A 24,403-nucleotide genomic window follows, 5' to 3' on the forward strand; every position below is an offset into this window, starting at 1 on the left:
AAGTAACAATAAATAAAAAATTATTGAAAATTAAATAATCAAAATCAGCCATCACTTTTGAATTGCTGATTAACATAATTATTTTAAAAAACAAACTAATGAAACAGGCCTGGACAAAAATGATGGTACCTCTATAAAAGATTGAAAACTATTTGACCAGACTGACATGATTAACTCAGGTGTGTCCTTTAATTGACATCTCAGGTGTTTCCAAACTCATAATCAGTCAGTCTGCCTATTTAAAGGGAGACAAGTAGTCACTCTGCTGTTTGGTGAAAAGGTGTATACCACACTGAACATGGACAACAGAAAGCAAAGGAGAGAATTGCCCCAGGACATCCGAAAAAAAATTATAGACAAACATCTTAAAGGTAAAGGCTATAAGACCATCCCTAAACAGCTTGAAGTTCCTGTGACAACAGTGGCTCATATTATTCAGAAGTTCAAGACCCACGGGACAGTAGCCAACCTCTTTGGATGTGGCCGCAAGAGGAAAATTGATGACAAATTGAAGAGACGGATCTATATATATAATATATATATATATATATATATATATATATATATATATATATATATATATATACAGTGGGCCCCCGGGTTACGAACTTAATCCGTTCAGCGGCTACGCTCGTATCTCGAATTGCTCGTATAGCGGGCAATCCAGACCCATGTTAATTCGTGAATGCGTGCAACGCGCGCAGAAGCCTTAGGTAAGATCATCACGCTGTATACATATATTAATATTAATTGACATAATCTACTGTACAGTCGCATTAAATAACAAATACAAAGGAAAAATGACTTTTACCTTTGGAAAGACGTGACTTGTGCTGAGATACGCAGAGATGAGCAGAGATGAATGCTCGAAGTCAATACGGTAAATCAGATATGCTATTGGTCTTACAGTGTCAAAGTAACTTTTTCAGTCAGGGTTTTCTCTACTTCCTTCCATCCCAACCAGCTGTGCCATCAAGCTAGATAAAGGCGTTCGGCCAATAGCATATCGGCACTTCTGTGATTGACGTGTGACGCCGGCCAATAGCATCTCCGTGAGTGAGACCGGGTGACCTTAATCGACCAATAGCATATTGGCGTCTCCTTGACTGACTGATAATTATTCGCACTTTTTTTTTAAACGGTTGGAATGTATTGACATCTTATTGATTAAAACACATTTAAACCTGTGACGATTTTTTGTCCTGCAATCGGCACACTTAATTTCATGTCAGCTGTTTTTCCCGACGTGAATTGAGCTGGGTGGAGGCGGAGGGGAGGTTGTATGTGTTGTATTTACTAGGCACCACACTTATGGCTTGTTCGAGCGTCAGTTCACCGTTGGTTACAATTCACAGAATTACAAGAATGGCGCTGTCCCAAAGCATGTCGGGAGGTCGCCGACTAACATGACATGCAATTTCGTCAATCAACCATTATTTGGCACTGTAATACCAACTGTAACAGGGTGCAGAGATTTACCTCTTGAGCTAATACGGCAACGCATATAGGCTATTGGTCTTACAGTGTTACAGTAACTCTTTCAGTCATGGTGCAAATCACGGAGATACTAAAACATCATCCTCTTATTTCTTCCTTTACCGCTGCTAGTAATTTTAGAAGCTATGTCTAACAGATAAAGTTTGCAAAGTCTTCAAAACATTCCGTTTTTCACTCATTTTGTCTACTTCCTTCCATCCTGTCCCATCAAGCTAGATAAAGGCGTTCGGCCAATAGCATATCGGCATTTCTGTGATTGACGTGTGACGCCGGCCAATAGCATCTCCGTGAGTGAGACCGGGTGACCTTAATCGACCAATAGCATATTGGCGTCTCCTTGACTGACTGATAATTATTCGCGCTTTTTTTTAAACGGTTGGAATGTATTGACAATTAATTAAAAAAAAACACACATTTAAACCAATGACAATTCTTTGTCCTGCAATCGGCACATTTAATTTCATGTCAGCTGTTTTTCCCTTTAGCTGTACAAACACTACACTTAAATGGTAATATATTTAGACACCGTGAGTGAGACAGTCAGTGTGAGATTGTAAGACCAATAGCGTTCACGTTACCGCCATAAGTATCTGTTAATGATTGTCGATGACGCAACTGCTGAATATGTTGACGCAGTTAGGCGAGAACATTTCTACATGCTCAATGGCTGGTTTGTCGGAATGCTCGCAAGACGAGAGGTTTGCTCGTAAGCGGAGGACAAAAATCTCCCTGATCCACGCTCGTAAGGCGAATTGTTCGCAAATCAGGGTGCTCGTAAGCCGGGGGCTGACTGTATATAGATATATATAGATATATAGATATATATAGATATATAGATATATATATATAGATATATATAGATATATAGATCTATAGAGATATATATAGATAGATATATAGATAGATATAGATATATATTATACATATATGTGTGTGTATATATATATATATATATATATATATATATATATATATATATAGATAGATATAGATACAAGTATATATATATATATATAGATATATATTATATATATGTATATATATATAGATAGATACAGATATATATATATATATATATACATGTACATATATATATATATATATATATATATACATGTACATATATACATATATATGTACATATATATATATATATATATATATATATATATATATATATATATATATATATATATATACTGTGTATATATATGTGTATATATACTGTGTATATATATGTGTATATATACTGTGTATATATATATATATATATATATATATATATATATATATATGTATATATATGTATATATGTACATATATATGTATATATATGTATATATCACTGTATTTCCATTCATTTCGATGAGGCAAGATAATTTGACATACCAGTGTGGTCGTGAAATGTATTACACTTGCAACTCAAAGCTCCACAAGGCGACATTTGTTATTTTACCTTATACTCTTTTGAGGAAAGTGTAAAGGACTGTTGTTAACACTGTTGTGTCTTGTCTTTTCTCAAGATTTCTAAAGTTTTCTGAATCCACCTATACGCCTCCCGGATACATATCGGAAATGGAGCGTGTTGGAAAACAGGGCAACATTGTTTTGGTGTCTGGCTTGAAAACAGGACAGGCTAAAGTGAAGGCCAAAATCCAAGAAGCACTGTACCACGTAAGTTAAATATTTTTTTCCAGCACAAATTCAAATGCATTGCTTGAGTGTCAGACAGCCTCCAGGATTTCCTCGTGTAAGACGAGAAGAATTTAAATTGTGGCCTCTGTGTGACCGCATACCTCCACTGATTCATGGATCTAAAAATAACTGGATGGGATAATCATTCTTCACTACCTGAATTATAATTTCACAGGTTTATGGCTGCTATATGGCAATCATAAAATAAAAGTTAACTTGAGATAAATGCTCTCCATAAGAATGGGAAAAGATCCGAGTAATGTATGGTGAGAAACAGTGAACATGTTGTGATGGTGTGAGAATGTTTAATCCTTTGAAAATTGTAGGTATTTGTCAATTATATTTATTTCTGAAGTTTTAAAGTATAGCTTGTTTTGATTTGCCTACTTTAAAATATGATTTAGCTGTAGGATAACGGAGTCATTAATGCATTGCTATTATTATTATTGTTATTAAATCTCCCAGCTGTGTTAAAAATGTTTATGGCATTCTATCAAAATAGCATAGGAAATTACAGTGCACTTAACATGTACTTTTGACATGCTTTTCGGAAACGTTCAGTTTTGGGTTTGAAGAAGCGGTTTAGTCTCATGCAAATGCTGAGTATAGCTTCCTTAACCACAGCAAAGTCCTGCTATTCTTTTGGTCATTTTTTTTCATACTGTTTCAAAAGCGAACTAGTTTTGGTATTGATGAAGAAGACTTAATTGACTTAATCGTGATACCTATGCTGCAGGGTGTAGATGCAGCTGAGGTTAAACTACTGATTTTGGAAAACATCTTGCTGAGCCCCGCACATGACGTCTACCTCCTGGTCGGAACGTCAATCCGATACCAAGTCCTCAAGATCAGGCAGGGCTCGATAACCAGTAAGACCGTTGAGTGGAGCTTGCGTTTGTATGCCAGAGTAAATCTGAGAAGGTATATTCCTATTTCCCTGTGTTTTTCAAGAGCTTTCAATGCCATGTGACCAATATGAGCTACACCTTCAGAACAGCGTGGTCAATGTAAATGGGAACCCAGATGTTGCCGTCGCCCGTCTGGATCAAAGAACTTCCACAGTTACAGCTATTCAACTAGGACACATCAATGTTGTACTCGACCATAAGAGTATCCTTTTGAAATATTCTTGCCTGCACTCTGATGAATGCTTCATATGCTGAGGGGCTGTGCTTGACCATGACCCCTTCCACTGCTAATGTACAGTCTTGCTTGTGTTGTTGGCTTGCACTGGAGCTGCTTGGCTTGTAAGCCGGGTGAGCTTCTAGCAGAGAAGTTCCAGTCATTACAGTCAGACTAGTAAAAAAAAAAAAAAAAAAAAAAAGCATGAAGGAAAAAAAATAAACATTAGTTACTTCTGAGTAAAAGTCACATTTTTTTTATTTTGATAGACTGTACACTACCAGTATGTCAATGCTTTTAATCTGAGTGCACTCTTCTTTATAGATCATTTGATGGCCAAAGTGTTCCTTAGACTGAGTTTAAAAAAAAAACAAAAACTAAAAACTTTATTTAACCAGGAAGGAATCCATTCGGATGTTCATCTCTTTTGCAAGAATGACCTGGAGAAGAGTTTACAAAAAGCAGATTCGAACAGCGAGATCAGAATTCAATGAAAGTTCAGAAGGATGAAAAAGAATAAAGTAATCATCCAAAGAAAATAATAATCATGATATTGAAATTGTAAACAAAAAATACTGTAGCTGTGGTGACCAGAGCAATAAAAATGTCAATAACAGTCCTTTAATTACAAGAAAAGCTGGTGACAAGGATGTTGGAAATAGCATTCTTGAATTGAACAAAAGGAATGAGAGAGCTTAGTTTCAAGTGGGCTCACAGATTGTTCCATGTGAATTTGGAGCATTCGTATCCAGGGAGAGTACCTGAAACAGCTTTTTAAGTCACGTAATACCAGTGTGATATTGTAACAGTGTTTTATCTGTGTGTGAGTGAAAGATCGGAGATGCCAATGTTCTACATTAAAAAAAAAAACAAACAAACATGACTGTTTACATTACTTGGTGCACACAAACCACTGGAATGAGTGTGGACACTAATTTGTGGCCAAATCAGAAACCTGAGGGCCGGTTACATTATTCTCATGAAATCCTAACATCTATGTAAACAAATTGTACTCACTTTCTCTGGAAATTGCAACACTCAATGCCCTCTACCTATGTGTTTTTTATTATTATTATTATTATTATTATGGTCTCATCAACAACTTGCATGGTCAGTTTTTTCAGAATGTGTTTGTGTCTCTTCCCCAAGAGAAATTTTAATCATATTATTGTATCCCTGTCCATTCTGTTGCACCGATCTCCACCCTACAGTTGAGTTAAAGGGAAGCAGCTCTATATTTGATTACCTGGCTGTCCATTATAGCGCCACAGCTCTTTATGGGCTACAAATGATATTTTTAATGTGGACCTTATGTCGACAGTATAGTAGTAACAATGTTCACCCTTATGTCATGGTAAGGTAGAGTCTTAACACACTAGTAAGTTGTTACACGTGTCCCTCTTCTTTGTGCCCTATTTTAATTTTTGAGCTGTCTGTCCAGCCATAACTCTCTGCATGCTGCTGCTGCACAGTGTCAATTGTATTTTTCCTTAAAAATATTGTTCAGGTCTTCGAATGCAAGGAGTGTCTCGTCTTCCCAATAGCACTCTGTTTGTGGTGGAAGCCGGCTACTTGGGTTAGTTCAGCCGCTCGCGCCCAGTGATCTTTTTTTTTCATTTACTTATTTTTTAAAGCGATTACGAGAACGGCCTTTTTCAAACCCGTGTATTTGACTTAGGTTTTAAAATTCATCCTGGAGAGAGGTGGGTTCTGGAAACGGGTCGAGAGTATGATATCTCGATTGAAGTATTTGATAAATCTGGCAACAAACTCTACCTCTCTGATGTAAGTACAATATTATATACTTTTTTCAATCCTACAAGATGTGAATTTCTCAGAAATTATACATATTTTAGACAAGCAAAGATTGATTCTTTGCACACCATTGTATTTTCACGTTTCGATTAAAATGTCACATTAAACGACTCATGCCCCCGAATCCTGATAATGAACGACGTGTTGGTGACGAAAGCTGTTACCGGTAAAAATTTTTCCCCTTAACGGGTAGACAAATATGATGTGAGAGACACTTTTAAGTTCCAGTCGCTGTATTAGCTTCCATTTTTTTTCTCAAGTCTCGATTTAGTGCGCGGGGGAAACAAAAATGAGTGGTATTTTTTGTTTCCTTTTTCGCAGCCATATGAAGCAGACATATCGGCAAAGTTCAAATCAATTGCATTGTTATCGAATGCGTGGTTTTCTCGCTAACGCCGTACAATCAAAGTGGAGCAAAATTAACCGGAAATAAATTTGAGATGAACTAACAAGATCAGAAGTACGTCAAGGAGCCGACGCACGTAAGAGTATTCTACACCTTAATGTTAATTACTTGACGTTCGTAACGTTTTCTTTTACTCACATATTAGGCCGTTTATAACGTTTGGCGATTCTAACGTTTGTTTTGCTCACATATTACATACATTCATTTACAGCTGGCAGCTTTACTGTGGACATATTTCATAGAATGCTGAATGCACAGTTAATGAGGTTGCTTTTACCCCTCTTTTTTGGGCAGAATATACGTATTGACGCAGTTTTTCCTCCGGAATACTTTGATATTTTGAAATCATCCCAGAATGGATCTTATCATAGGGTCAAAGCTGTCAAAGATGGCCAAAGCGCCTTTGATGCTACTTTAAGAGCAGTTGAAGATGAAGTAAGTTTGGTTTATATGTGTTCACATTTTAATTCACAATGACAAGTGTGTTAACCTTTTGTTCACCCCTAAAAATTCTGTGGCAAGTCTGCTGATCTTTTCCTGCATCTTCTCTTCTGCTTTTAGAAGGGTGGGGTCCACCCACTCACCAACCCAGTTCACAATGAACAGGATGTGGAAATATATAACCCTATCGTTCTCAGTCCCAGTATTCTCGCGTTCCCATGGCAACCCAAGGCTGGCGCTTATCAGTACACAATTAAGGTATAGTTCTCGAGTGAGCAAGATGATGAAAGATTTGAAAGCAAAGCCGTTCCTATTCAAGGTTGAGAGGCGCGTATAACAGTTTGCTTAATGCTTTGGATAGGCTACAGGCGGCAGTGGAAATTTTAGCTGGTCTTCTTCCAACACAAGTGTGGCCACAGTGACGGTCAAAGGCGTGATGACAACAGCCAGTCACATTGGTGTCAGTAAAATTATTGCTCGTGACATGCGCAACTCACTCCACTTTGGGCAAATGAAGGTACGTAATGTGATTCTGCCAAGTATCATGGATGATCCATTTAATTTACTATTCATCTTCAAGTTTCATTATAAATACAAAAAATACTGTATGGATGTCAGCCCTGTGATTTAGTGTCTTTCAAGGTGTTTTATTTTTTAACTGCATTTTATCATTGGGAAAAATGGTCTTCAAAGATCTTTTGTTACTGTTATGCAAACTTACCGGTTGATGTTTGAGAAAGGCTTACATTGACAGTTTAACTTAACATTTTTCATCTTTGTTAGCATCAGCTGTCTTTCTTAAAAAAGCCAGCACATTAAAAATATACTATCCTCTTGATGTATACTTCTTGTTTGGTTGTTCAGTAGTTGTTTTCAATAGTAGTAATAGTAATTTTGTCGATGGATTGAACAACACAAATTTGATGGGAATGAAAAATCCTAGTCAAAATGTCCAAACATGAGACAATCAGTATGAAATATTCCATACTGTACTTTCTGCATTTTTTTTTTTTTTTGCCTCTCCATTTTTCAATTAACATCAAATAAACAATACTGCATTTTTGAAAGTTATTTTACATTCCGGTTAGGATGTCCGCCTCACAGTTCAGGGACCCAAGTTCAAATCCACCTCGTTCCGGCCTTCCTGTGTGGAGTTTGCTTGTCCTCCAGAGCTCACTTGGTTTCTCTCCTGGTACTCCATATTCCTCTCACTCTACAAAAACATGCATGGCAGGTGTATTGGACATACTAAATTGCCCTTAAGTGCGATTGGGTGCGTGAATGGTTGTTTGTCTCTCTATGCCCTTCAATTGGCTGGCAACCAGTTCAGGGTGAAAATGGGTGGATTTTACATTCCTTCTTCTAATAGGTCATATAGCCATTTTTACCTTTTTTTTTTTTATTGTCTCACTGAAGTTGAGGTATCATCAACTGTAACTTTGTGTGCTGTGCGGTGTCATCTCCAACTTTGACACTCATCATTTTGAACAAATGTGTATTTCATTAGGTATACGTCGTTGAACCTGTGGCAATGGACTTTGCTCCCTGCCAAGTGGAGGCCCGAGTGGGCATGGTTCTAGAGCTACCGCTCCGTATATTTGGCCTACTAGAGGAAAAAGGAATGGAGCGCGTCATGTTGAGTGACTGCTCCCACTTTGACCTGCAGGTTGATGAGGAAAGCCAAGGTGTCTTTCAGCAGCTTGAAGGCAAGTCTACAAATGCGTTCTGATGTGACGCAGCTGCTTCAGCGCATGAAAATAAATTTGCCTGTTTTGCCGCCGGACCGCTGAATGACGAGAAAGCTTTTAGAAACGACGGACTAAACCTGACAGAGCGATAGATTTCGTCTGTCATTTACATCCGTCACTGTAATCATCAGCTGTCATCCTGGTTGAATCATCCAGTTTTCTGAGAAATGTTGAAACTGCTTTACAAATGACACAGAAAATTCAAACCCAAGTTTTGGTTTCATTTTAGCTAGCATTTAACATATTTAATAACCTCTTAGAATTGAAGTGCAAATTGTCTGCCTCATGAAATACTTCTATAAACAAATGTAGCATAATAGATGAAGTGTAAACTTTAAACCTTTTTCAACATTGTCAAAGATAAATATTGCAACTTGTACTACTTTGGATACAGACAAAAACATATGGATAAGGTGCTGCCAATTTCTTTGAATACATTCTACACATTGACAATAAAGGAATTCTATTCTAGGCAAGTCCTGAGGTGTGTGCCTGTATCACGGCACCCCTCAATTTTTAAATGCATTTTTGGCAAGGAAGAGCAGCCTGTCTACTGCCTCTGGCTTGAGGCATAATCCTGCATGTGACAATTCCGCCCCAGTCTTTCCCACAGTGTATACCAAGCAGTGTCAAATATAGGGCCCTTGGGCGGGTTCTGTTTCACAAACAGGTGTAAATGGCCCGCAAGATTATTTTGAAATGTCTAAATATTAGCTGATTCTTTTCTTTAATAAATGAAAACCTTAATGTTTTATGACGAATAGTAATGTGAATGTTTTATGACTAAGTGATGTTGTGCTTGTGTGTGTGTGTGTGTGTGTGTGTGTGTGTGTGTGTGTGTGTGTATTTTTTTTTAATAAAATTTAAGGCATGTATTACTTGTTTATAAATAAGGATACATGGAAAATGTGGAAAATCCACTTCCATAGATTAGGTTATGGGCCTTGCTGATTTTTTTTTGTCCTGTCGGTATTTTATTATAAGAGTAAAATATAAACATGCCAAAGAAGTTATAATTATGACCAAACGCCTACGATTTATAGTAATCTATAGTAACACACATTTATAGCACATGTTATCAATGTATTTCTGCAGTACTAGATTGTTAATTCACGAGAAATGATACAATGCAAGCTATCTTGTTGACAGTTGGCCCAGCACTTGCTTGGTGTGTAAGTAAAGTTGCTAAATGCCACTAGAATTCTGTAGATAGGTGTGTAAGGAACCGCTGGGATGCCATTTCACGTTATTGCGACGATTCCTATGCCCACCGCTATTTTTTTGTTAAAGCTGTGGGACATATTGTCCCAACGGGCGTCAAAGGGTTAAATAATTTTGACACCCCTAGTATATACATATGGATGCTTGATCTTTAGTGATGCGCAACATGATCACTTCCATGATCACTTTCTATTGTGTCCCTTTCTGATCATACATGTTTCCTTGTGTGAAGGACTCCTCAATGAGCTCCTTTTTAGCGGCAGTTTGTTGGTTGATGCGGTCTTTTTTCGCTTGCAAAGCTTGACAATTTACAAACTCTGATAGGTACCTCTCTTGTTTGTGCCTGTCTTTTGTTTGTTGTACTGCTGCCTTTTGCCCAGGCCTACATTAGAGTACAGCGGTATAAACAGTCAAAATAGAAAACAAGCTAGGCCTGGGCCATAATATCTTTTATTTTTTTGTTACGTGTGATTTTAAAAATAATAAAATCGATAGTTTCCGCCTTCCTCCTCTTGTTTTCATCACAGCTAAGGAACGTGAAGAGTTTGTTCCTCAGACAGGAGTTATATTGTCAGTGGTTTAGGTTTGCAGCGACAAATGTTGAATAATTATCACTACGCTGCAATGTTTGTTTAAAGCTCGTTGCAACAAATGGCAGCAGCACAACAAACCTGAGTAAGTAAAATGTCAAGTTTTGCGAAGGGAACAAGACCATGTCAACCAACAAACTCCCGCCAAAAGCAGTTTGCTGTGGATAGGTCATTTACACAAGGAAGCATGTATGATATGATTGGGGCACGATGGAGAGCGATCACTGAAGTGCTATATATGATAGAAAAGACTGGGGCCCAATTGCTACATGCAGCAAGGCATGCCTCGATCCAGAGGCTGGTCTTCCTTGCCAAAAATGTAAAGAGGGAAATCTCAGGTCTTGCACAGAATACCTTTGTCATTGTATGCAGTCCTGGCCAAATGTTTTGAGAATGACACAAAGATGAATTTTTACATTTTTTATGAAGGCAGGGATTTTCTTCAATTAATTGAAATGAATTGCAAAGACCCTTTTTGCCCTGAAAATTACCCCCCCCCCCCCACCACCACCACCACCACACACACACACACACACACGCACGCACGCACACTCATTTGAACTGCAATTCAGCCCTGACGCAGAAGGACCAGCTGACATGTCATTGATTCTCTCCTTAACACGGGTGACAGTATTGATGAGGACAAGGCTTCAGATCATTTTGTCATGCTGATTGAGTTTGAATAACAACTTTAAACGGAGAGTGGTGCTTGAAATAATTGTTCTTCCTCTGTTATAATGAGCCCCTTTCACACCAAAAGTCCAGGAGCTCGAGCCGGGTCCAGAGGCGGAGACCCGAGTTGCAACTAGGAGCTCAAAGGTTCCGAGTAGAGGCTTTGCAGAAGCTCCCCTACCCGGAACGTTTTTTGGTGTTGACGGAAAAGGGAACTCAACGCTACCAGTTTACATTGAAAGAGTTCATGCTGTGTGAAAGGGGCTATGGTTACCAGCAAGCATACATGTGCAGTCATCATTTTGATACACAAAAAAGGGCTTCGTGGGCAAATATTTTGCTGCTAGTAAGATTGTGTTGAAATCGAGGAGACCGTTTCATCTGCTGTGAAGAAGGCTTAAGGGAAACCAAGTAAGTCCCATCAAATACCAGGAACCTTTCTTAACGTTAAATCAGAAGTGGAATCAGGTCTCAGGGCAGAGCTCCTCAGGAATGGTCTCTGTCTCTAATGCATGTTTATTCATGTCTCTTTAATTATTTTAATTCCATATGTCATAGTAACATCTAACAAAATAGATATATAAACACAGAAGCAGTAAATTATGTGAAAACCAATACTAAGCTCAAAACACTATTGTACAAGAAAGTTGGCATCACCTTATCCAAATAGTTATGTTTGTATCCTAAGAGGCACAACTTGCAATGTTTAACGTGAACGTTTAAACAAAAATAATTTGCAATTTATCAATCGCATACAATGTGTTATTGTGCTACATTTAATGAAGTATTTCATGCATGACACTATAATTCTAAGAGGGACTCGCTAAAAAAGAACTTGTTTTGAATTTTCTGTCATTTTTAATTCAGAACGAGCACTTTTTGTTATAAGAAGATAGAGGAATGTGTCTGATGTGATTCATTGCAGGTGTTCATACATTTGTTTTTTGTTTTTTTCTTTGACACGTATCATTCTGCATTGCAGGTCAACTGGCTCCAAGCCAGGACCACTGCTGTGGTTTGCGAGCCAAAGCCCTGGCAACAGGCTATACCACGCTCTCGGTCAGCTACACCCACGGCAACGTTCACCTCAGTACAAGGATCACTATTGCGGCTTATCTTCCCCTCGGCGTGAGTCTTGAAAAAATAATGTATCATGACTGGTCTCAAAGCTAATCATTTTCTTATGGGCACCTTGTCTCATTCCCCTTAAATACTACTTGTCACAGTGAGGGTCGAGATAGCTCACAATCGGTCCCTCACGCCATTGTCGTGAGTTTTTCTTACTCTTGCCTCAAAGACCAATTAGCCTTTGTCCTCCAAGGCGGTGAAGCCACTCTAGCACGCACCTACACATTCACACACAGCCTGCCCTCACAATCAAGGCAGAAATGGGTTGATCAGTGACTCTTCAAATGCTCCCCACTTGGGTTTGTTCCAGGCTCTATGCATTTTAATTATGCATTATACGCTTGCTAGTCTGATTTATACAAGTACACGTCTCTGCTGCATAGGAAAGAGATGAGCTTTAATAGTTATGGTAGAATACAAGATTCCAATAGTATGACGCGTTTTAACGGTATATGACATGTTTTAATGAGGTGACATATACTCTGATGTGGTTCATTTCAGTACTGCTGAAGTGCTGACACTTTTGCTCTTGCTGAATGTTGTATCCGTTTTACAACAGAGGTGACAAGTACCCTGATGTGGATCATTTAAGTACTGCTGAAGTGCTGACAGATTTGCTCTTGCTGAATGTTGTATCCAGTTTACAACCTGCATTTTGATTCAGCACTTGTTTTGAGGCGTTGTTCTCTAAACCATCGCAGATGTTCAAGTGATGCTTCTCTGCTTAGTTATGCCAAGATCGACCCACTTTAGTTTCTTGCTTTGCACTGACTTTTGTGTATTTCATGGCAATTGCTCATTTTCGTTTAACTAGGAATTATATATATATATATATATATATATATATATATATATATTTTTTTTTTTTTTTTCTAAAATAATACCTTAAATAATAACATGGGAGTAGACATCTAACACAATATAGGCCATTTTATGTTATTTCATAATATTGATAACAACTTGGTTGTTGTTCTATTAATTAATTGGTGGCCCTCTAAGAAGCATGATAAAAACATTTTTTTGTCATGTATATGTATCATCATAACGCCCAGCTCTACCTGATAGTTTAAAATCATGTTGTCTTTTGACAGGCTATTGACCCTGACTCTGTGGCTGTTGTGACACTGGGTTCCTCAAAAGACATGTTGTTTGAGGGTGGACCTCGGCCTTGGGTTCTGGAGCCCTCAAAATTCTTCTGTGACCTGAAAGCCGAGAATGAAGGAAGTGTCCACCTAACTCTGACTAGTCCGTTGTCCCATAATCATGACCATCGCTTGGTCAGAGCAACCTGCAGGGCCTTGGGAGAGCAGGTAAGTTTTTCATGCTTCGTAAGTTCTTCATGCTTATCATGGGATGATATCAGAATGACTGTACCTCGAGCAAAAATGTCACGGTATTGAAATAAAACATATAAAATACCTATTCCTACATTGTAAATTCATAAATTATGAATAATATATACATACATCATAAATTAAACAATATACAATATACATTCATTTTACCCTTATAAAAGCAGTTTGATTTTTAAACAATATACAGCTTGTTACGGTAACCATACGAAGTTAAAATAAATATGTCAAAACAAAACTTCAATCGGCAAAACAAGTTTTGCTCACCAACAGCAAAACAGTTTTCGCCCACCAACAAACGTCTACATGAATTCTTCCTGGTTGAACATTCAATTTAGACTGAAATATAGGCACTTAGTATAAATTAGCTATGCATGCACAACATTAAAAAAAAAAATACAAATGCGCAACAATATCTAGAAAAATGATGGATTTTGAATTAAATACCATCAAGTGATGGCCGTTTATTCAGTTTCCCAGAGAGCCAACTTTGTTCGGACGGTGGAAAAAGTTCGATTGATTTGCTTTGTTACGCACACTTCAGCTTGATGGACCGAAGGCGTCCTAGCTCAAGTGGTATCATATAAAATGCTCTGTGAAGTAGTATATGATAACATATAGGCATGTTACCCGTGATAGTTAGCTTCAGGAGCAAACTTTATAGTAATACTGAAATATATTAATACTGAAATCAGTAAACCGGGAAGAGGACAATGTGATTGGCTGCAGCAGCAGAGGAGGACTCATGTGTGATACACAATGAGATATGGACGGTTTTAAATAGCCGTGACTTTCAAAATCGCGATATATTGTCAATGCGGTTATCGGCCCATGCCTAAAGCTTACTAAATAAGGTTTTACTGTATAATTTTATACTGACAGTAAAGAGTTAGGACTTTTCCTATTACATGAACGAGCGCTGAACATTCTAACTTTAATCTCGTTTTTCTGTGACGTTGAGCTCAGCAGTGATTATGCCTACATATTCAAATCCAGCAGGAAGGTAGTCATTACAATACAATGCTATTCTGATCCCAGAACTACAATACAGTGTTACCTATGGTAACACATCGTGAGAGCTTTTTAGTGATCCATCATCATTGTACAGTTGCTGGAGGTGACGGTGAGTAACAAGGCCAGTGTGACCAACCCTTATCCCGCTGTGGAGCAGGCATCTGTAAAATTTGTTTGCGCTCCTCCATCACGTCTCACCCTGGTTCCAGTATACGCCCTTCCACAGCTGCAACTAACATGCCCTCTGTTACAGCAGAACAAATATGCGGTACGTATGTTTATGTCCTCCACCTTGATGTTTAAATCCCCTCAGTGTTTTGTAAAATGATCAAATGCTTTAATAATCGATTATAAATGTGTTGTTTTTAAGGTACCAGTTTCAAATTACCACAACTCAGTTTTGGACCTTGCAGCTTTTGATCAACAAGGGCGAAGGTTTGACAACTTCAGCTCTCTGAATATAGCGTGGGAATCAACCAAAGTGCCCTTGGCCAGTATCGAGCCGAACTTTCCCATGATGCTTCAGCTTTTTGAGGATGAAAACAAGCAGCTCAAACTACACGGTAAAACGGTCACTTCTTAAAGAGTTGGTAATTTGTTATTTTTTTAGGGTTAGGGTTGGGGTTAGTCTTGATCTTAGATACCTGACGAACTTTTGGAAAAGGTTTAGCTGAATTGAATGTCCCCACTTTCATTGCTGTAGTGTTTTTTTTTTTTTTTGGACTGCTTTGTTGACTTGCTTTTTGCTGCACAATTCCTTGCCTTTGTCATCTCTAACAGCCCGGCAGACCGTCGTCGTGCATCGTCAATCAGGGAATGCTGCCATTACAGCGACAGCGCTGGATTACCAGCATTCACATATCAAAGCAGCCCAAATTCATAGTCGAGTGAGTGTTGCAGTTGACTGTTGAGCAGTCTGTTTTCTCCATGCTGTTATAGTGACCTACTGTCCCATGCAGGGTGATGAAGGACGTTAAAATGTTCTGTACATAACATTGTAACATATTTAAAGCTGTAGTGTTGAAATTGTCGATTTTAAAGCAGCCTTTTATGTTCAAAGCTCCATTGAATGCTTTCTACCAAAAGGTAATCTACATCTGGACAAGGGAAGACTCTTGTTCATGTTGGTTGTAAAAATGCAGCGATTCCCTTGGGCAGGAACTGCACCGAAGATGGCTTCACAATACATAATGTTTTTAGTCATTTTAGTTACATTCCTGTCCCCCCACACACCACTGGGATTAAGCAGTTTTGTCAATGCTTCCTGACTGTTTCAACTGTTCCTTTGTAGGTTGATGCTTTTACCCCTGTCTCAGCAACCTTGGAACTCATATTAGTTGAAGATGTGAAAATTGTACCTGACACATTGACCATATACAACCATCCAGATGTGCGGGTAAGTGATTTTTTTTTATGCTTTGCATATGATGTGTATAAATATATAATGTCAATTATACAAAATACAATAAAGTCATACTAAGTTTTTGCAAACTGCTTCATCCTAGCATGTTTGACTGGTGACTTCTCAATGTAGCACTGCTCGCCTAAAATGAGTCAAGTATGTGCAGGGGATGAAAAAATGCTAATGAATTATATTAGGGATTTTAGTGTGCAATTGTGATCAGGTTTCCTTTTGATGTGCCAGATGTCATTGAGCATATTTGAGTTGAGCTTGAAAGCTTTACATGTGGATTTCTTTGCAGGGTCACCTTGCCCTTCGAGAGGGGTCCGGCCACTTTTTTGTCAACAGTAGTGTTAAAAACATTGCAGCTGTGGTATTGCAGGACACCCAAGGAATAGCTCAGGTACATGGAGGCATCTGGAAAGCTCTTCTCTATTGGGAGTGAATGAGGAAAGGAAAATTGAAAATCACAGTTTAAGTGCACAGTGGATGAAGAAGGATTCTCTTGCTCTGAGTTTCATTGCATCTGGAAACGGCGATTTGAATTTCTTCTGAATTTCCTCATACCTCCAGGTTGCCCCCATCCAGCCCGGTGTGGTGGAAGTCATGGTTAACGACCTTTGTTTGGCATTCCCATCAACGTCCAAAGCCATAGTGCATGTCTCTAACATTCTGGAGGTGAATTTGAGAGTTGTTGACAAGGTCAGTTTCCAGATTGATAATTCCTCATAAGCAGCTCCTCGACATGATCTTTATTACAGTATAAGTAACACACATTCCCTACCTGCCTCCCTGGCACTCAGTGTGTTTGTTTGGCATGAGAGCTCAGTATTTAATATCCATGCAGCTGACTTGGTCATAACGTCCTTTGGTTTGCCCTTTCTCTGAACTGAATTGGTGATTAGCCTAATGACTGTCCTCATCTGTCTCATTTACAGGTGGAAATTGGTAAATCAGTAAAATGTTATGTCAGGGTGTTGGATGATAAAAAGAAGCCTTTTCCAGCCAGCAATTTCCAGTTCATGAAATTGAAAGTTAAGGCAGCATCTTCAATTGTCTCATTAATGTAAGCACTCTGAAACTTGATGAGTTGTTGATCTTGTGAAAAAATGTCTTAATGGACACATCTCAATGTTCCTTTTACTCTGAATCTTGATGTGTTGTTCATCTTGTAAAAAATGTCTTAATGGACACATCTTAATGTTCCTTTTGCAGACCAGTAGCAGAGTCCCCAGAACAGGACACCGCTGTTTACCTAGTAAAAGGTGTTTCCATTGGCCAGACAACTTTATCAGCTTTCATTGTGGATAAAAGAGAGAGAAAAATTTCATCTGTCCCTCAAGAGATTGAGGTATTTTGTTATTTGATGTTGCTTTATTCATTACTTGAGCGAACTAGCTTAAACAAATTCTATGTAAACTGTTTCTTTTGTAGGTGTTTCCACCATTCAAACTCATACCCCGGAAAATGACTCTGCTGATTGGAGCAATGATGCAGGTGTGTTTGTGTGTGGAGTACTGATGCTTAAGCTGACAGCAGGCAGCCTCAGTTTAACTTGCCAGAAGAGTTAATTTGGTCCACAGTATGTCTTCCAAAAGAGACCTTTGCCAGGCTTTCTCTGGGAAAGAGTATCAGCCTCGATGCTGCCCTTTTCCAGCTCCTCTGAGTGCACTGTTGTGCTCATTAAAAAGCACTGTTATCTAATCAGAAAACCATCTAATTGCCCAGCATTACATAGGGTAATATATCCAAGTGATGTGCCACTTCAGGAAGTTTATGTGAAAGGCTCACCTAATGGGCTTCGCCTCTTAATTATGCCACATCAAAATGAGCAGCCATCATTTTTCTAAAATACTTTGTGTTCTCGTGTTTGTAGGACATAGGATGTCCCTTGTGAGTAACAATTTTTTTTTTTTGTCAAAAATAATCCCTGTCTCTAGATCACATCCGAGGGTGGCCCTCAGCCCCAGTCCAATATTCTGTTTTCTATCTCCAATGAGGACATTGTTTCTGTAAACGGAATGGGGCACGTCAAAGGTATGACCATTGGTAACGTCACCGTGACAGGACTCATCCAAGCTGTTGACGCTGAAACGGGAAAGCTGGTTGTTGTTTCGAAGGTGACGATGGGGTGATTCATGAGAGTTTTCTTTGAACAAGTTTCAGTTGCAAATGCCAATTTTTTTGTGTCTTTAGGATGAAGTAGAAGTGGAGGTTGTCCTTTTGACTGCAATTCGAATTAGAGCGCCCATAACACGAATAAAGACGGGAGCGCAGGTACACCCTTGTGATTTAAGATTCAACTTTCCAGTAAAACAAATGTTTTTGAACATGGTGGGCATTCTCCTTGTTGGTTCTCATCTTCTTCCTTAGATGCCCGTATATGTAATGGGTTTGACCAATAGTCAAACACCATTCACATTAGGTAACGCTGTGCCAGGATTTAGCTTCCAGTGGTCCACTACCAAAAGGGACATCCTAGATGTCCAATCCAGACACTCTATGGTATGCTTCTCGCTCATCAGTTACTGCACTGTGCCATTCCATTTATATTTCCTTTTGTATCAGGCTGACTTGCACCATGCACCTTCTGCAGATACTATGGCAGCTAACTGTTGTCCCTGCTTCACTGCTGTTCACTTTTTACTTAATTTACTTTTCTATACCCTCAGGCTAATGTGGAACTGAACTCGGAGTACAATTTCGGCATGATTGTGACCGGGCGGGCACGAGGGCGAACTGGGCTCAAGGTTGTCCTCAGAGTTGTCAACACTGTTGCCGGTCAAATTGTTGATAATCTTACAGAGCTCAAAGATGAGATCCAAATTCAGGTACAACACTGCGCTTGTGTTTAGATTTGACTGCATACACTAATTACCACAGTGAACCAACCCCCACGCTTTGATGCCTCTTTCAAATTTAGATGTCACATCTCATTATTGATCTTTGTAATATCGGAAATTGTTGAAGCAATGACTACAAATTAAAGACAAATGCATCCAACATCAACTGTAAAGCGTCACTTGTTCCACAGTCATGGTGTTGTCACAACCTTTTCTTTGATCAAGGTCTATGACAAACTACACATGCTCAATCCCAATGTCGAGGCCGAAGAGATACTCATGACGCCAAACGCCGTCCTCAAGCTCCAAACCAACAGGCAAGTTCAATTTGCTGGGTTTTTTGTTCCTCAATTTCATAACAGATTTATATAACTTTGATGTTACTAGGGATGGTGTGGGTAAACTGTCATACCGGATGCTGGATTATGCTGATCAAGTTGCTATTGCCCAAGTTGATGATAAGGGCTTCCTCTTCTCTGGCTCACTCACTGGTATTTCGTCACTGCAAGTTACTTCACAGGAGTCCTTTGCTGTCAATCAAACTCTCATCATTGCAGTAAAGGTCAGTTTGAGAGGCTTCATGTAACTTGCTTGGCTCTGTTTCGTATTGAAAGCTCAGATGGCCGTGTTGGATTACTCCGGGTGACCGCAAAGCGGCCGCCATGATTCATTCCTGACCCCTGCGTGAGCCATTGAATGTTCCCGAAGTTGATTGGCTGTGGTGACTCGAAACGCGGAAAAAGTACATAAAAAATTACTTCACGCAAAAGGCGAAATTTCGCTTCTCGTGACCGCGCGCGGCCATTTGCGCCGCTCCATTCGCTTCCATCGCGTCGCCCGACGTGCCTTCGCGCTCAGTCACGCGAACGCCATGAAACTAAATCATCTCGAAAACATTATTTCGGGTGCACACCACGCGGCCCGGTACCAGTTGATCCACGGACCGGTACCGGTCCGCAGACCGGGGGTTGGGGACCACTGCTCTAGATGACACTCTTAGTTCAAAAAGGAAATGGAAATGTAATTTATTCCCACTGCACTGGCATTTAGATTTTAACCAGGAGCACGAATTGGATGCGTAAAACAAACAACAAAAAAATCACTAGTTATTCATGAAGCATCATTTTCCCATCACTAGTTTGAAAATGAGCAAAAAAATAAAGGCATTGAAATTACAACTCTAAAACGTCCTTTATTCTATATTTAGTTTGTTTTAACCATTTACCACAATGTACGTATATCCATTTGAATGTGCTCAAAAATCTGTCATGTCAAGTTTAAAGAAATAAATTTACCAATTTTAGTATTTAATTCTATGTCACACCTGGGTTTATATGGCATTGGTGAACTATAGAACTTACCCATGGTGTACACAGTTCCCCCTCCTCCATACATGCAGTGGAGGGGAAAAAAAAGAAACTAGCATTTTAAAGTATCTGCAGAGATCTTGATCGGTAAAGGGAGAAATATTGTTAAGTTTGACAAATATTTGGTCTTTGAATTATTGTATGTCATCTTGTAGTTGTGAAAATATCCATCTGTTTTCTTAACCATTTGTCCTCTCACAAGGTTGTGGGCTTGCTGGTGCCTATCCCAGCTGTCTGGGTAGTGGGTGGGGTATACACTGAACTGCTTTCCAGCCAATTGCAGGACACACAGAGATGAATGACCACTCACACAAGCACACCTAAGGGCAATTTTGGTTGACCAATACCTAACGTGCGTGGTTTCATAATTGGAGGAACCCATAGCACCCGGAGAAAATTCATGCGGGCACAGGGAGCATACAAACTCCAAATAGGAAGGCTGGATGCGAACCAGTGACCTAAGAACCATAAGGCAGACGTGCCAATTAGTTAACATCGTGCTGCCCTTTGCTTCCGAAAATCACCTTAGTTTAATGGACACCGCCATTTTTGTGAACAGATGTGGTGTGGTGTGTGGTGTGGACTATTCCTTACCCCACTGAGTGATATGCCAAATCAATGTTGTCATTGGTGAAATGGAGCATTCTGACGGAATTCATGAAGAAATGGGCCAACAACCAGTATTTATTCGAGCCAGAAAGGGCATCTGAATTGAAGTCCGGCAATGAAAGTGGCAAGACTGATATGTCAGATGAAGAAAACGTTGCATTGCATCTGAGAGATGGCAGGGCAAAGATGGAGGCTGCTAAGACTGATATTGAATGCTTTTGTTGTAATCAACACAAACTTGCAGTGGATAAATGCAAAGAAAATAGACTAAAACACTTAACGTTAACGACTGATTTTCCTGCATATGTCACACACAAACATTGATGGCTTGATCAAGAATTGTGTGCTAGCGATCAGCTATCGAAATGGTAGTGCACCATACTGTCCTTTCTTATTGAAATGCAATCCACACACTTAATTACCCTTCTAATTTGCTGTTCAAAGCTGGATATTTTCTGCTTTAACGCGGTTCCAGCCAGACTTGTGTGAAAAGTTCACTTGCTTGCCCAAGCCTTCCATTTTTTTTTAACCCAATTCCTTATTATGGTGCTAAACACACTTAGCTGGGTTATCATAGCATGGCAAGCCCACGCGGATACACAGGGGCCAAGAAAGTTTTCGTAGGCTTTTATATGCTTGCCCTAATAAAGCCAGCATAATGAAAATACGATTTGTTTGCCAATCTTCCTGATGAATCATACATATTTTTCCTTCCAATCTCCAGAGATACTTTAAAGAGGCCACTCATTGACTCAAACCTGCTAGCAGCTTTTAATGTTGTTTATGTTGAAAGAAGGCCCAGCCCATCTTGGTGGTTCTAGCCCTACCATCACCATCCACTCATAATGGCACTACCTCTGCGTTGTTCCATCTCCTACTGTTTGTAGTTGCGCAAAGCCTTGATGTCCCTGAAAGAAAACTCATCATCAGCTATCCTCATCCCCTCAGGTGGTACCTGTGTCCTATGTACGCTTCAGTACCAGTCCGGCGTTACATACATACACCAAGGAGAACCTGAAAGCCCTCCCTTTGGGCATAGTCCTCACCTTCACTGTTCATTTTCACTCCAGCACTGGAGAGGCCTTGCACAGCTCCAAAAGCCATCTCACCTTCGTTTCTAACAGGTCAGTCTCTTCTCTACCTCCAGATCTTAGTGAATATCCTTGCGGTATTGACTGAGGAGTCGGGTGCCACAGCCACAATACACTGAAACATGTTTGACTTTTTTCAACAACCATCATTTTTTAAAATAAAGATTATATTTTTTAATTTGTTATATAAATTCAATTGAATTGTAATGTTATCTTGAATGTCATTCACCACACCAAACAGATGGTTCTGCAGCTATTATTAAGACCAGGGCTCAACCTTTTGCTCAGACAATAGTCAAGAATGAAAACTAGCCTCAAACACCTTTCGGGGCGGATTTGGCCACCCCTGGCCTACATTATTCAAAGAATTCTGCCTATATCATTTTAAGATGTGCTTTGACATAATTTAGTGGAACCATATGCTGGCACCTTGCTACCCTTATCACACAGCTAGACTTCATGAATCCACACATCTAACAGACAATCGAAAGTTCCTATAATCAAAACACTGGTTTCTATCAAAATTTTAGGTATGCTAGCAATAAAATTTACATAATGGGGGGCTGATTTCTGTTCAATTATCTTATGAGTCGGACTTTCAAAAAGATGAATATTCCATCCCTTTTTATTTAAAAAAAGGAACTGCACTGACCAGTTACGATTTAGATAGCAGCTCATCCTATTACATGTCAGAAAATAGGCACAAAAAATGTGGTTTCACAAAGTAAAAACTATTTTTTTTCTTGTTTGCTCTCATGTAGGACGACAGGTTTTTCTGAATGTTTCAGTCTTTAGTGGGTTTCAAATTCTGGGAAAAATACGATTTGACAAAGTAAAAACTTTTTTTTTTTTTTTTTCCCCTGTTTGCTTTTATGTAGGACGACAGGTTTCTCTGAATGTTTCAGTCAATGGGTGAGTTTCAAATTCTGGGGTTTTGGACAATTTTAGATTAAACAAGATCCCTAAACAATTAGCACACTTAAATTTCAATTCATTTGATAATTTATTTAATCTCCAGATAGATATAATATTCCCGTAAGATTGTGAATCCAAAATATTTACTGTCCGGTGCCAAACCTGTTAGCAGCTCTTAAATTCTTGCATAACAATACTCTGCGCTTTATGAAGATGACATTAATATCAACACTGCAAAGTATGAGATGGGATGAGGGAGCCATTCTTTGCAATTCACTATGGTAATTTACTAGGTAGGGCTAGGCTCTTCCCTCTTCATGGTTTCACAAGGAGTCGTTTCCACCCCAGTTACAGAATGAGTGAGTTAAATGAATGGGATTGTTTGGCAGGGAAGTGAAGTCTGTGAGAGCCTCCTCATCAGTCTTCAGGATAAATTGATTCTATTACAGGGCACGCTAGGTGCTGACATTCACTTTAGGGGGGAACCAATCAAAATCAGCGGCATACAAGGCTGGTACTCTTGAGACAAAAAGAATAGGCTGTGATTAAATTCTTTAAAAATCTCCACAGAGGCAATTGGATTTGACAGGTAGTTCAGCTGGATGTAGTTTGTCCATAGCAGATGCTCATTAGATGTTGCCGGACAACGAGACACTTTTTGGTAAAAGAATATCTACAAAGGCGAAACACTAAACCGCCGGTGTATTTTTTTTTATTATATCGGGAGACACATCATTTTGTCAACTGTTATTTTTGAAAAGACATATGTGCATTAAGCAATCTTACACCTGCTTGATTTTATTTTTGAGCTTTGTTTCCTTTGTAAACTACAGTATTTCCTGAGTTTTACCACACAACAAATCCGACCATTAATCACAACAGTTCAACACTGTATCATTGTATCTGGTTTAATACTTCAATCAATGCTTAATGCACTTTCTTCATTCACTTTATTTATTTGTTTTTGTTTCTGTCTGTCAGGGATGATTTAGTGCAGGTCGCACCTGGACCGAATAACCACACTTTGACTGTCAGGACAGTCAACACAGGCCTCACGTTGCTCTCTGTACACGACAGTGAAAACGCTGTTGTAGCAGACTACATTCCGCTTCCTGTAGAGCATGTCATCCAGCCTGCAGAGGCCCAGAGGCTGGTGGTGGGAGATGTCATTTGCTTTACTGCTCAGCTGGCCAGTCAAGATGGTGAGAGACGGAGTATTTAAAAATGGTAAACGATTGCAAGAGTCTACTTGTGCAAGTTCTTTCGCTTTTCTGCAGGTGGTCTTGGTTCTTGGAGCTCCTCAGCTAATGCTGTGCTTCAGGTAGACTCCAAAACTGGCGCAGCTGTTGCCAGAGACTATGGGGCAGCTACTGTGTACTATGAGATACCCGATGTTTTAAAAACATTCATAGAGGTACGGTATGTTGTCGTTAAATACTGTTGACTATAATTTAGGTGGTATAATTCTATTGTTA

The 24,403-nt window shown here is 39.2% G+C and overlaps 1 protein-coding gene across 1 annotated transcript in view; it reads left to right on the forward strand.

The window, feature by feature from the left end:
* The window catches only part of nup210 (nucleoporin 210), a 38,691-nt gene that overhangs the window by 7,124 nt on the left and 7,164 nt on the right, over positions 1–24,403 (forward strand). The window contains exons 5-33 of the mRNA XM_088407899.1: positions 3,021–3,171; positions 3,929–4,061; positions 4,144–4,302; positions 5,822–5,890; positions 5,993–6,099; positions 6,830–6,970; positions 7,097–7,234; positions 7,338–7,493; positions 8,484–8,682; positions 12,190–12,335; positions 13,427–13,645; positions 14,796–14,969; positions 15,072–15,264; positions 15,482–15,588; positions 15,993–16,097; positions 16,405–16,506; positions 16,677–16,805; positions 17,042–17,169; positions 17,319–17,454; positions 17,538–17,600; positions 18,044–18,223; positions 18,300–18,380; positions 18,477–18,608; positions 18,776–18,934; positions 19,172–19,263; positions 19,334–19,508; positions 21,871–22,046; positions 23,910–24,130; positions 24,206–24,342. Of these exons, the coding sequence (XP_088264025.1) occupies positions 3,021–3,171; positions 3,929–4,061; positions 4,144–4,302; positions 5,822–5,890; positions 5,993–6,099; positions 6,830–6,970; positions 7,097–7,234; positions 7,338–7,493; positions 8,484–8,682; positions 12,190–12,335; positions 13,427–13,645; positions 14,796–14,969; positions 15,072–15,264; positions 15,482–15,588; positions 15,993–16,097; positions 16,405–16,506; positions 16,677–16,805; positions 17,042–17,169; positions 17,319–17,454; positions 17,538–17,600; positions 18,044–18,223; positions 18,300–18,380; positions 18,477–18,608; positions 18,776–18,934; positions 19,172–19,263; positions 19,334–19,508; positions 21,871–22,046; positions 23,910–24,130; positions 24,206–24,342 (4,108 nt within the window). The remainder of the gene's footprint in view (positions 1–3,020; positions 3,172–3,928; positions 4,062–4,143; positions 4,303–5,821; positions 5,891–5,992; positions 6,100–6,829; positions 6,971–7,096; positions 7,235–7,337; positions 7,494–8,483; positions 8,683–12,189; positions 12,336–13,426; positions 13,646–14,795; positions 14,970–15,071; positions 15,265–15,481; positions 15,589–15,992; positions 16,098–16,404; positions 16,507–16,676; positions 16,806–17,041; positions 17,170–17,318; positions 17,455–17,537; positions 17,601–18,043; positions 18,224–18,299; positions 18,381–18,476; positions 18,609–18,775; positions 18,935–19,171; positions 19,264–19,333; positions 19,509–21,870; positions 22,047–23,909; positions 24,131–24,205; positions 24,343–24,403) is intronic.

The sequence above is a fragment of the Hippichthys cyanospilos genome, chromosome 2 (assembly GCF_059441005.1).
Source record: "Hippichthys cyanospilos isolate Australia breed blue-spotted pipefish chromosome 2, RoL_Hcya_1.0, whole genome shotgun sequence".
Taxonomy (NCBI): Eukaryota; Metazoa; Chordata; class Actinopteri; order Syngnathiformes; family Syngnathidae; genus Hippichthys; species Hippichthys cyanospilos.